The 12,260-nt window shown below is 41.5% G+C and overlaps 1 protein-coding gene across 2 annotated transcripts in view; it reads right to left on the reverse strand.

Annotated features, from left to right (window-relative positions):
• Positions 1-1,169: 1,169 nt before the first annotated feature.
• LOC115106429 (arf-GAP with dual PH domain-containing protein 1) overlaps positions 1,170-12,260 on the reverse strand; it is a 31,388-nt gene continuing 20,297 nt past the window's right edge. The window contains exons 5-10 of one of the 2 annotated variants that reach the window (XM_029629147.2): positions 7,715-7,827; positions 7,172-7,336; positions 5,223-5,306; positions 4,609-4,743; positions 4,232-4,460; positions 1,170-3,547 (exon numbers count right to left, since the gene is read on the reverse strand). In XM_029629147.2, coding sequence (XP_029485007.1) covers positions 3,519-3,547; positions 4,232-4,460; positions 4,609-4,743; positions 5,223-5,306; positions 7,172-7,336; positions 7,715-7,827 — 755 coding nt within the window. In that variant the 3' untranslated portion in view covers positions 1,170-3,518. The remainder of the gene's footprint in view (positions 3,548-4,231; positions 4,461-4,608; positions 4,744-5,222; positions 5,307-7,171; positions 7,337-7,714; positions 7,828-12,260) is intronic. The other variant, XM_029629148.2, reaches the window with a different exon arrangement.

Here is a 12,260-nt window from a genome sequence, read left to right on the forward strand (position 1 = left end):
GCTTAACACTAGAACTCTCCCTGGATGGAACTCTCCCTGGATGGAACTCTCCCTGGGTGGAACTCTCCCTGGGATGGAACTCTCCCTGGATGGAACTCTCCCTGGGTGGAACTCTCCCTGGGTGGAACTCTCCCTGGGTGGAACTCTCCCTGGGTGGAACTCTCCCTGGATGGAACTCTCCCTGGGTGGAACTCTCCCTGGGTGGAACTCTCCCTGGGTGGAACTCTCCCTGGGTGGAACTCTCCCTGGATGGAACTCCCCCTGGATGGAACTCCCCCTGGATGGAACTCTCCCTGGGTGGAACTCTCCCTGGGTGGAACTCTCCCTGGGTGGAACTCTCCCTGGATGGAACTCTCCCTGGGTGGAACGCCAACAGCTGTCTGAGCTCTCCAACTGCCGCTTCTAGGAACAGCTGTGTCTGTCCATGTCCATTCATCAGTCAGCACAAAGAATCACACAGCTTTGGAGGGTGCCCTCTCCATATCCATTCTGCACACATTCATACTGTGAGAACACACACACACACACACATGCACGCACAAACAAACACAGGCTTGCACAAACAAACACAGGCACGCATACACACAGTTTGTGAGAGAAGAGGTTTTGAACTACTAGAGGGGTGGTTCCCAAACCCTGACATTGACAATTTAAGATGTTTTTCTTCTCTTCAAATGGGTACAGAATACAATATTTGAGTGGGAACTAAGGACTGTTTTTACACTTTTCATGCCATTATTATGTGATGGGTCAGCCTGCGGGACCTACAATTGAGTGAATACCAACAAACAGCATTCAAGATGCACTCCAGGATCTTAAGCACAACAAACTTGTAACATAATCACACAAAATTGATTACTTAGTACACAATTTGATGGCGTAGTACACAAATAACAGGGACCCGTTTTGGCTGAAATTATAAAACAATTTGAGAGTGCATCTTGTGGGGTTCCTTGCATTTTCTAGTGTAAATTTGTGCAGAAAAAAAGTTTGTAAACCCATGTGCTAGAGAGAGAGAGAGAGAGAGAAGTGACAGAAAAAGATACCCTTCAGAGAGAGGGAGCTCTTATCATTATGATGAAAACCAACCTAATGCATCATTACACTGTTCCTTCCAGATTATTTCATTATTCATTTGATAATATTAACACAAAGTAAACAAGAAAAGGTCAATAGGATTGTCAAGTTTATTTCACTGGCAGACCTGCAAAATGATGATGCACGTTGTGGTGATGTATGACATGACCCATAGTGCCCTCTAGTGTTTTGCATTGGTAAACACACATTAATTTAATCAGCTCGGGGAGATGAAACATACATTACCAGTCAAACTTTTGGACACACCTTCTTATTCAAGTTTAATTACAATTTTTTTTGTTTGACTATTTTCTACATTGTAGAACTAAGAAATAACACATATGGAATCATGTAGAAACCAAAAAAAGTGTTAAAAAAAATCAAAATAAATTTTATATTTGAGATTCTTCAAAGTAGCCACCCTTTGCCTTGATGACAGCTTTGCACACTCTTGGCATTCTCTCAACCAGCTTCACCTGGAATGCTTTTCCAACAGTCTTGAAGGAGTTCCCACATATACTGAGCACTTGTTGGCTGCTTTTCCTTCACTTTGCGGTCCAATTCATCACAAACAATCTCAATTGGGTTGAGGTCTGGTGATTGTGGAGGCCAGGTCATCTGATGCAGCACTCAATCACTCCTTATTGGTAAAATAGCCCTTACACAGCCTGGAGGTGTGTTTTGGGTCATTGTCCTATTGAAAAACAAATGATAGTCCCACTAAGCACAAACCAGATGGGATGGCGTATCGTTGCAGAATGCTGTGGTAGCCATACTGGTTAAGTGTGCCTTGAATTCTAAATAAATCACTGACAGTGTCAACAGCAAAGCACCCCCACACCATCACACCTCCTTCATGCTTCACGGTGGGAACCACACATGGAGATCATCCGTTCACCTATTCTGCGTCTCACAAAGACACAGTGGTTGGAACCAAAAATCTCAAATTTGGACTCATCAGACCAAAGGACAGATTTCCACCGGTCTAATGTTCATTGCTCATGTTTCTTGGCCCAAGCAAATCTATTTTTCTTATTGGTGTCCTTTAGTAGTGGTTTCTTTGAAGCAACTTCGACCATGAAGGCCTGATTCACAGTCTCCTCTGAACAGTTGATGTTGAGATGTGTCTGTTACTTGAACTCTGTGAGGCATTTATTTGGGCTGCAATCTGAGGTGCTGTTAACTCTAATGAACTTATCCTCTGCAGCAGAGGTAACTCTGGGTCTTCATTTCCTGGGGTGGTCCTCATGAGAGCCAGTTTCATCATAGCACTTGAAGGTTTTTGCAACTACACTGTCAAGAACTTTCAAAGTTCTTGACGTTTTCCAGATTGACTGACCTTCATGTCTTAAAGTAATGATGGACTGTAATTTCGCATTGCTTATTTGAGCTGTTCTTGCCATAATATGGATTTGACCTTTTAAATAGGGCTATCTTCTGTATACACACACCTACCATGACACAACACAACTGATTGGCTCAAGCGCATTAAGAAGGAAAGAAATTCCACAAATTAACAAGTCACACCTGTTAATTGAAATGAATTCCAGGTGACTACCTCATGAAGCTGGTTGAGAGAATGCCAAGAGTGTGCAAAGCTGTCATCAAGGCAAAGGGTGGCTAGTTTGAATAATCTAAAATCTAAAATATATTTTGATTTGTTTAACACTTTTTTGGTTACAACATGATTCCATATGAGTTATTTCATAGTTTTGATGTCTTCACTATTATTCTACAATGTAGAAAATAGTAAAAATAAAGAAATACACTGGAATGAGTAGGTGTGTCCAAACATTTGAATGGTACTGTATACAGTATGATATTAAATACATTTTACAATCCTGTTGCATGAAGCAGCATTCACTGAGATTCAAAATATTTACATTTGCATTTCTAAAATAAATAACTGCCATGAGATGCGTAAAACCCTAACCGTGTACAGAAGCATAGGTTGTCAGCACCTTGAAAGTTAAATGTGTGCAGATTATGCAGAACATTCTGAGAAATTGCATAAATCCACTGGCATCAAAAGTGTCAAATCAATAATTAAAATGACAGTACTGCTCTCAACAAACACAGCGAACATGACTCCTTAGTTTACAACAAGGGATGCTGATCACAACACTTAGAGCAGGGGGTGCAGTTTGGAGGGTCCATGTGGAGAGCAGCAGCAGGGGTGTTGATGTTTCTGTGTCCTTTTCTCTCCTCTCAAACCCCCTGACCTCCAACCCCAGGTTTGGGCATCAGGTCAGGAGAGGTGGAGAAGAAAGTGTTTTCTATTGATACCTCTCTCCTCTCGGATGCATTTCTTCCATGTCTACCATCTTGCTCCCTCTGTAAAGGTACACTAGAACCCCATAGACTTATTCTGGGGTCTCTGTAGAGAAATCCTGTCTGTTCTGGTCTTAGTCCAGTAGACCGACAGCTCTAGAGCTCCAGTCTCAGGGCTTGTGTTTGAAGTGGGCCTCCACTGCACGGTGAAGAGCAGAAAACCAGTCAGTGTTACCACAACATAGAGATATAATTACATAGAGATGCATATAGACACTGTATATAAAGAGGTAATCACACAATACATTGCTTTGGACTACAGGTGCTGTATCTTAACTTGATCTTCCTGCTGTTGCAGGAATTTTCGTGCAAAGCATGAAATGAGAACTTGTAGTGTATTCAAGGTTTAAAAAGGCTTCTAAAGTTCGTAATCGGAACATTAAAATGTCAGATTTGATTTGCCCTAACGAAAAATGTATCAACCCCTACAACATTTTTCCATTCAAATTTCCTGTTGCTGCAGGATTCTTTTCCTGCTGTGAGAAGCAGGGGCAAATTAAGATACGGCATTTGTACCTCTAAAAACACATTGACAATCTATACTTAAATTAATTAATACCAACCCTTGAGCTAGGGAGTTACCCGGTGTGCAGGCTTTTGTTTCAGCCTGGTCAAAAAACATTGGCTTCAACCTAGCAACTGCTTGTGAGACCTTGACTAGTTAAACTGGGTGTTGTACATACCCTGCAAACATTACTGCAAAGATGTAACATCTGCATAAATGCATACTCCAGAGTACACCTAACATAGCGCATACTTTTGAGAACACCTAATCTGGTGCATACGTTTGAGTACACCTGTATAATGCATCTTACTGACTAACCTGCGTACTCCTGTGGTCTCATGGGTCTGTTGATAACCCTCTGGAAAGCAGTGATCCAGTCTTTCTGCTCCGCCTCCGTCTCGCAGGCAAACAGGAACTTCCTGTCTGGTGTTACTATGGTGATGCCATGGTTCCAGTGGTAGCCCTGAGTGGAAGGGGGAAGGCCCGGGAGCACGGTGTAGCTGTTCTCCTTACTGCCGATGAAAACCTCTCCCCTCGCATAGGCATCCTGAGAGAGGAGGGGGAGAGAGGCGGGAAGAAAGAGAGAGAAAGAGATCAGAGAATAAAGTATGCCGCAGAATCAAAAGTTATGAGGAGTAGGGTTCATTCAGAATCAATCAGTTATTTTAGTGTCGGGTGTGATGCTGTCTCCTCACCAGAGGATCTTTGAAGTACATGAGTCTCCTGTCATCCATGGTGAACCACCTCTTCTTAAAGCCCTCTGTGTGTTTTGGGCCTGTTTTCTCCATGAAGCCCTCCTTCATGAAGCTACGCGTCAGTTTGGGCACCAGCTGAAGGAGAAGACAAGAGAGAAAACAATATAATATTGTCTAATTTGGTGTTTAATGGTGGTTGTTCGGTTATAACATCAGTGTAAGAACTTGACGTACACTATGAAATCTTAAACCAGGTTTATTCACCCCAAAGGATGGAACAGCGGAAGAGACAAAGACATGGTTCTACCAGTGGTGGTATTTATACCCCAGTGTGGGGTGGAGTCTCCTCCTTCTCGCTAAACATTGCATCTTTATTGCCAGGCAGGAAATTAAGTGATACTGGCAATAAACTGTTCCTTCTCCCTTAATGTGACCTGACCTAATTGCATTGATCATATACATTCCTCCTACAGATACCCATTAACTTCTGGTGTAGACTCTAGACTATGTCACCCCTCATGTCTCTAGCATAACTAATGATTAATAATATTCAAAGTTCAGAAATCCGAACCCATCACTGTCATTTCAAAGTACTGCATGTGTTGTGGCCTCACCTCCTCGTCACTGGCTCCAGGGAAGGCCACCTGAAGGTAATGAAACCTGGCAGCTCTGATAGCGTTGAACCAGTCCACCATTTCCTGCCAAAATAAAGACACAAGAGCATCCTAGTCAGATACATGTCTTATTCAGAGTCATTCCTACATAGAATAAAATAAACCTGATACAGTATAGAACATAGGAGACATGATTAAGCTATTATATCCATAGCCACGGGAAGTAGAGGTGCTGAGGGTGCTGCAGCACCCCCTAAAGAAATCAGAATTAGAAAATATATATTAGTACAAATAAATATTATTGTTGGATACATTTTTTTTCTCTCTCACAAAAGTAGTGCACTGGGCCTTTACTAGTCCTGTATTTGCAGACCAATAGATATTTGTAACGTGGGGGAAAAATGTTTTCAGCATCTCCACTTTGGCAGAAAAAGTAGCTGTATTAATTAAGAACAGTATCTTACAATTCCAACTATTGAATCCTGCAAGAGTCGACTGGAATCCAGAAAGAACAAAACCATGTCCTCAAACATTTACATCAAAAGGTGAAAAGTTATGGGCAAAGACCCAAAACATCCACATCAATTTGAATATCAAAAACCAGAAAAAAAGGCATTTTTTTTGCCCTATTAATTTACCGTCCTTACAAGCCACTAAATATCAATATACATGACTGTATTGTACATAGGCTGATCATCTAGGTTTCTACCTGTAGACTTTCCATCACCATGAAGAAAAACTATGCACAATACAGTAACTGAGTACACTGAGACTCATGTGGGTCAGTTGGTAGAGCATATCACTTGCAGCACCAGGGTTATGGGTTCGATTCCCACAGAGGACCAGTACGAAAATGTATTCACAATGTAAGTTGCTCTGGATAAAAACATCTACTAAAATGTAAAAGGAATGAAAAGACTATTTCAGTTCACATAGAAATAACTTGCATTTGCAAAGTAACTGGAAACTGGAAAACGTACTCAAGTTACAAATTCTGGTAAACACATTTTTTCACAAAAGTAGTGCATTGGGCCTTTTACTAGTCCTGTATTTGCTGAAAAAAAAATTCAGCACCTCCAACCCCAAACTACTTCCCCCAGCTATGATAATACCATGACATGGCAGCTTTACTATTGCTGTTCTATTCAAGCCTGCTATTGTGTCTGTTGACCAACAGATGGGGCTGTACGCTCTGTGGCTTTCATCCCACAGAGAATGAAAGTCACAAAATTGTCTATATCGTTAAAATTCATGAAAACATACATGAGCTTTTTTGGTTTTCATTTCAGGTTAGAGTTAGGCATTTGGTTAGCAGTGTGGTTAGGGTTGGGTTTAAGGTTAGGGTCAGGTTTAAAATCTGAGAAGAGAAATTGTACAAATAGGCAGGGTCTATGACTTTGTGACTGTGGTAACATGTGACGACCACAGAGAACGCTGACTCACGACTGAGAGAGATGATCATCTGGTGTGCTAAGCAGTAAACCCTCAGAGAAAAACAGCCTATGTGCCTGCTAGCAAGCCAGCCAGCCAGCCCTTTGTGTAAACAACTCCCTCCACATTTCTCTAAACACTTCCACATTTCTCAGATTACATGGCAGGATTACGAGTAAAACTACATGTCACAGTGAAGACTGATGTCTACTGATTAAACAGACATTTTCATTTCCACTCTCACTCAGTTATCCAGAACAGCCCATCTCCATTAGAGACCTAGACACTGAAATAGTACAATCAGATTTAGTTGGATAGACTAAATCAGCGTTCCATGACATGAGGAACAGCAGCAGATTGGGTGTACCATTGAAATGTTGATGCATAATGCATAATATCTCTAACAATTCAGTGCATTTACACCAAACCATTGGCTATACCGGCATAAACAGATCTTGGACCAGGCTACATAAATATTGCCCATAGTCCCTTTTGTCACAGTCAACCATATGTGTCACCTTAGAGTCGCTGTGGTACACAAAGATGTTCCTGGTGCTGTTGTCTCTAAGGTAGGTGATCTGCAGGCCGTAGGGGTTGCCTATCTTAGCCGGCTGGAACGTAGCGTTGAGAGTTTCAATCTTCATCACCGCCTTGGGGTCCCGCGCCTGGGGGAGATACACAAACTATACAGTACAGAAATACGGGGGGGGGGGGGGGAATACCTAGTCAGTTGCACAACTGAATGCTTTCGAAATGTGTCTTCCACATTTAACCCCACCCTTCTTAATCATTATACATATAACTTGTTAGAATAACACATACTGTATGTTTACAGTAAACACAAACATGACGTCTTTTGAGGCATTTGTTTGCGTTTCCTTGTAGACACATACCTGTATACTGTACATAGCCTGCTATACAAGTACTCATGTTTAACTTCAGATGGTTAACTTCAGGTGGTTAACTTGAAAGCTAGTAGCATAAAGTTAGCTGGAGATGACATTTCCTAGCAACATGCTTGTATTCATGTGCGAGAGCATTCGTGTTGACTCCAGCCTTACCTCCTGCTTGCTGAAGTACTTGAGCGCCCCCTCTCGTTCCGACAGGATGAATTTCCGACTGAGGAACTGACCGTTGTCTCGGCCCCGTTTCCATAGAAACCCCTCTCTGTACCCTGCGTAGATAGAGACACACCAGACAAACTCAGACAAACTGACAGAGTGGAGGTGAAAGAGAGAGAGAGATAGAAAGACAGAGATATGGAAGAGGTGGGAGAGAGGACACGAGAGAAAGAAGGAGAAATAACTCTCTGGTGTAATAAAGAAATACCAAAGCAGATGGTGGGAGAGTGAAAGAGAGACAGAATAAGAGAGGCTTTAGCAGAAAGAGAGTGCATGAGAGAGGAAGTCAAAGAAAAGATGACAGGGAGAAAAAATACCCTCCCTGGTGGTAAAGTACATCATTTTACATGTTAATGACACAGTGCTCTATTTAAGCAACAAGGCCCGAGGGGGTGTGGTATATGGCCAATATACCATATAAGGGCTGTTCTTAGTCACGATGCAACACCCTTAATCGTGGTATATTGGACATATACCACAAACCCCCAAGGTGCCTTACTGCTATTATAAACTGGTTACCAGCGTAATTAGAAGAGTAAAAATACATGTTTTGTTATACCAGTGGTATACGGTTTGATATACCACGGCTTTCAGCCAGTCAGCATTCAGGGCTCGAACCACCCAGTTTATAATTCTCAATAAGTTCTTCCCAGTCTATTTTTGGCCCTCTTACAGACAGGAAGTAGTTTCATTATATGATGTGGCAGTACAGAGCACTGTATGTAATTCATTACAGGCTACACACGCACTTCATCTCTCTCAGTCTCCTTCTCTCTCCCTCCTCCCCCTCTAGTTCGCTCTTTACTTCTCTATTTTCCTTTCACCTCCCTCCCACTCTCTCACTCCGTGGAATGTCAGTTATACTGTAAGTATCCTCCTCTATCTATCTCTCCTTTTCCTCTCTCAAATACACTCATAACACCTATTTTCAATCTCCTTTTCCTATCCAGCACCCCTCAAGTTCCATACCCCCCACGTCTCTCCTCCCTCATGTTCCATACCCCCCACATCTCTCCCCCTCAAGTTCCATACCCCCACATCTCTCCCCCTCACTTCCATACCCCTCACTTCCATACCACCCAATTCTCTCCTCACGCCTCTGTCCCATTTTCTCCTCCCTCTCATCTCTCCATCCCCTGGTGACAGAGATTGGTGTCTCTCTTTTCCCAGTCTGACATGAATCATTCACCTTGCATTACCTCATCGATCAATAACAACCTCCCCCCTCCACCTCCCTCTCTTTCTCTGCATACAGAATCAATACTGCCATCGACCACTGGGGAGGTTAGTTTACTACCACTGTCTTTGCTCTACAGAAGCTGACAGAACATCTAGGACCCTGAAGAGGGTAGAAACTATGGATCTATTGATTTTAGCCCTGGGTACATCTGATGCAAATGTATTGATGATGCAAATATATGTGATACAAATATATGTGATGCAAATAGATATAAACTAATATAAATCTCCTGCCCAATGCATCCATCTGTATTACAGCCAGTCATACAACTGTGTGTGTGTGTGTGTGTGTGTGTGTGTGTGTGTGAGAGAGTGCGGCGTGCCTCTGTGTGTGTGTACGTGTATGTGTGGCTGCGCAAGACGCATGTGTATGTGTGCACATAAAGAGGAAGTTGAATCTCATGGTAAACAGACGAGGTCATCTTTATGAAATGGGAATCCAGTCTGGCTCCAATAAGAGCAAGATAGCCTTCACGCAATGAAACAAGACTCATTCACTGACACTGTCTCCATTAAGTAAGAACACAAACAAGCACAATTACGAAAACAAGGCCAGACATAGTCACTCTGCCTTTATCCTATGCCTCAGTCATCCTTTCTCAAATCAAATCAGATTTTATTTGTCACATGCGCCGAATACAACAGGTAGACCTTACAGTGAAATTCTTACTTACAAGCCCTTAACCAACAATGCAGTTCAGGAAATAGAGTTAAGAAAATATTTATTAAATAACTAAGGTAAAAAATTGAATAAAATGTAACACAAAATATCTTAAATTCATAGTTCCCAAACAAAGCATTTCTGTGGAAAGGACTTGAAATATTCTGACTAGATGATGCAGGGGTAAAGGATTTGAAATATTCTGACTAGATGATGCAGGGGTAAAGGACTTGAAATATTCTGACTAGATGATGCAGGGGTAAAGGACTTGAAATATTCTGACTAGATGATGCAGGGGTAAAGGATTTGAAATATTCTGACTAGATGATGCAGGGGTAAAGGACTTGAAATATTCTGACTAGATGATGCAGGGGTAAAGGATTTGAAATATTCTGACTAGATGATGCAGGGGTAAAGGACTTGAAATATTCTGACTAGATGATGCAGGGGTAAAGGATTTGAAATATTCTGACTAGATGATGCAGGGGTAAAGGACTTGAAATATTCTGACTAGATGATGCAGGGGTAAAGGATTTGAAATATTCTGACTAGATGATGCAGGGGTAAAGGACTTGAAATATTCTGACTAGATGATGCAGGGGTAAAGGACTTGAAATATTCTGACTAGATGATGCAGGGGTAAAGGATTTGTCACTAAACTCAAGTTTTTTTTAGTATTTGCAAATTGTTTAGGCAATGCTTTGCTGTCATGACAGAGAAGGACTATTTGTTTACTAGATTTTCCATAGCTTTGCATAGGCAAAGCTTGTGTGTCTGTGTGTTTGTCGCCGTGTGTGTATGTGTGCATGTGTTTGTCTCTGTGTGTGTGTGTCTGTGTGTTTGTCTTTGTCTGTGTGTGTGTGTGTATATGTGTGTCTCTCTCTCTCTGTGTTTGTGTGTCAACTAGGGCTGTGGAGGTCATGACATTTTGTCAGCCGGTGATTGTCAAGCAAATAACTGCTGGTCTCACGGTAATTGACCGTTAATGAACATTTAGCATCTCCTGGCTTCCACGCATAGCCTACAAGCTACTGATGCAGACCTTTGGAACATCTACATTTTAAAAAGTCTCATAAATGCATAGAGTCCACCATCACAATAAATATTTTTCTGTATTTTAGACAGGTCTAAAGAAACATGATAAGAAGAAAATGTAGACTATTTCAGAAGAACAGAATAGCATACTCTGAGTTATCCTTATGTTAGGTCCTGATCTGTGCCATATGGCTGTGGGCTACACTAGTTCATTTAGCAGACAAGATCTGCTTAGAATTCCTTGGCATTATTTTAAATCATTGTATAGTATGAAGAATACATTTGAACATAGCTGACTGAAATAGAAAGGATGTTTTCTCCAAGATATTTGGGAGTGGGCACATGCGGCTATTCTGTGTTGAGCGGTTAACGAACAAACAGCTCTTTCTATATGCTTCATTTAGAGTTATTTATACAACTTTAGTTGTGATCAAAACATATAGACCAACGTTTGTATTTTTTATACGTTCTAAGGCTGCATGAAAGGCATGAGCTCTGCTTTATTTCATGCGCAGGCTGTACACACTTCATCAGTCTCTCATTCACAAATTGACAAGCACTTGATAATGTGTTGAATTTCCCAGAGGCATCCCCTTTGTGTGGCTGTAATGCCACCTAAAAAAATCCATGCCTTTTGTGGCCAGTGGCCATTGTGCCCTTGGGCTGAATATAATCATTATAATTCCCTTCTCCTGGCAGCGTGCTCCGAAGCACCTCTCCCTCACATGGCTCTCTCAGATAGCTCAATTCTTATTAGCCAATTCCATTCACGTGATCGGGTCTTTCTCACAGGCATAAGTGAAGACAGACACATCGGGGATGCAACTACGTGTGTCCTTATCCAATTCCAAGGCGCGCATTGAAGATATTGGAAGAACTTTCCACATTAACATTTCGTCAGTCAACAAGCCGAACGAACAGCAAAAGCACGAGCCTAACAACTTTTGTACTAAGTGGGATAATAGATTGACATAGGCTGCCTATGTCAATCTACTATCTCTCACAGGACAAAAGTTGACCTATTCTATTCTGTGCGTGAAATAAATATTCCAAACATAGTCTGGGACAGATGCGGGATGCGATAGATCCCAAATGAATACAACCACTAGAAACGAGGCTTACACAACAGATCAGAACTTTTAGCTTAAATATGACCTTATAAGCGTGAATGTTCCAAAATGCAATCAATTAGCGGGAAAACATCATTCTCAAGTGACCTCAAATGCGATTATGCATGTAATGCTTTTAGGTGCATTTTTATGGTGAAAATGACCTTCCCCAAATTTGCCAGTTAGTCTCTACACCTGTTGTAAAGCGGATTAATGTGCTTAATTTTAAGAATATATTTGGCCACTTTAGTTGTGATACAAACCTCTTATCAAAACATATAGGCATATGGGCTAGGCTACGTGAGGTGTGTGACTATGATTTTAAAAAGGCATCATTCACAAGTGATAATACAGTAAATAATTCACAAGTGATAGGCTAATATTGTCATCCATCATTCATTTTGTCTTTACATAGAGTGCCTCCGGAAAGTATTCAGACCCC

Source organism: Oncorhynchus nerka, linkage group LG23, assembly GCF_034236695.1.
Source record: "Oncorhynchus nerka isolate Pitt River linkage group LG23, Oner_Uvic_2.0, whole genome shotgun sequence".
NCBI lineage: Eukaryota > Metazoa > Chordata > Actinopteri > Salmoniformes > Salmonidae > Oncorhynchus > Oncorhynchus nerka.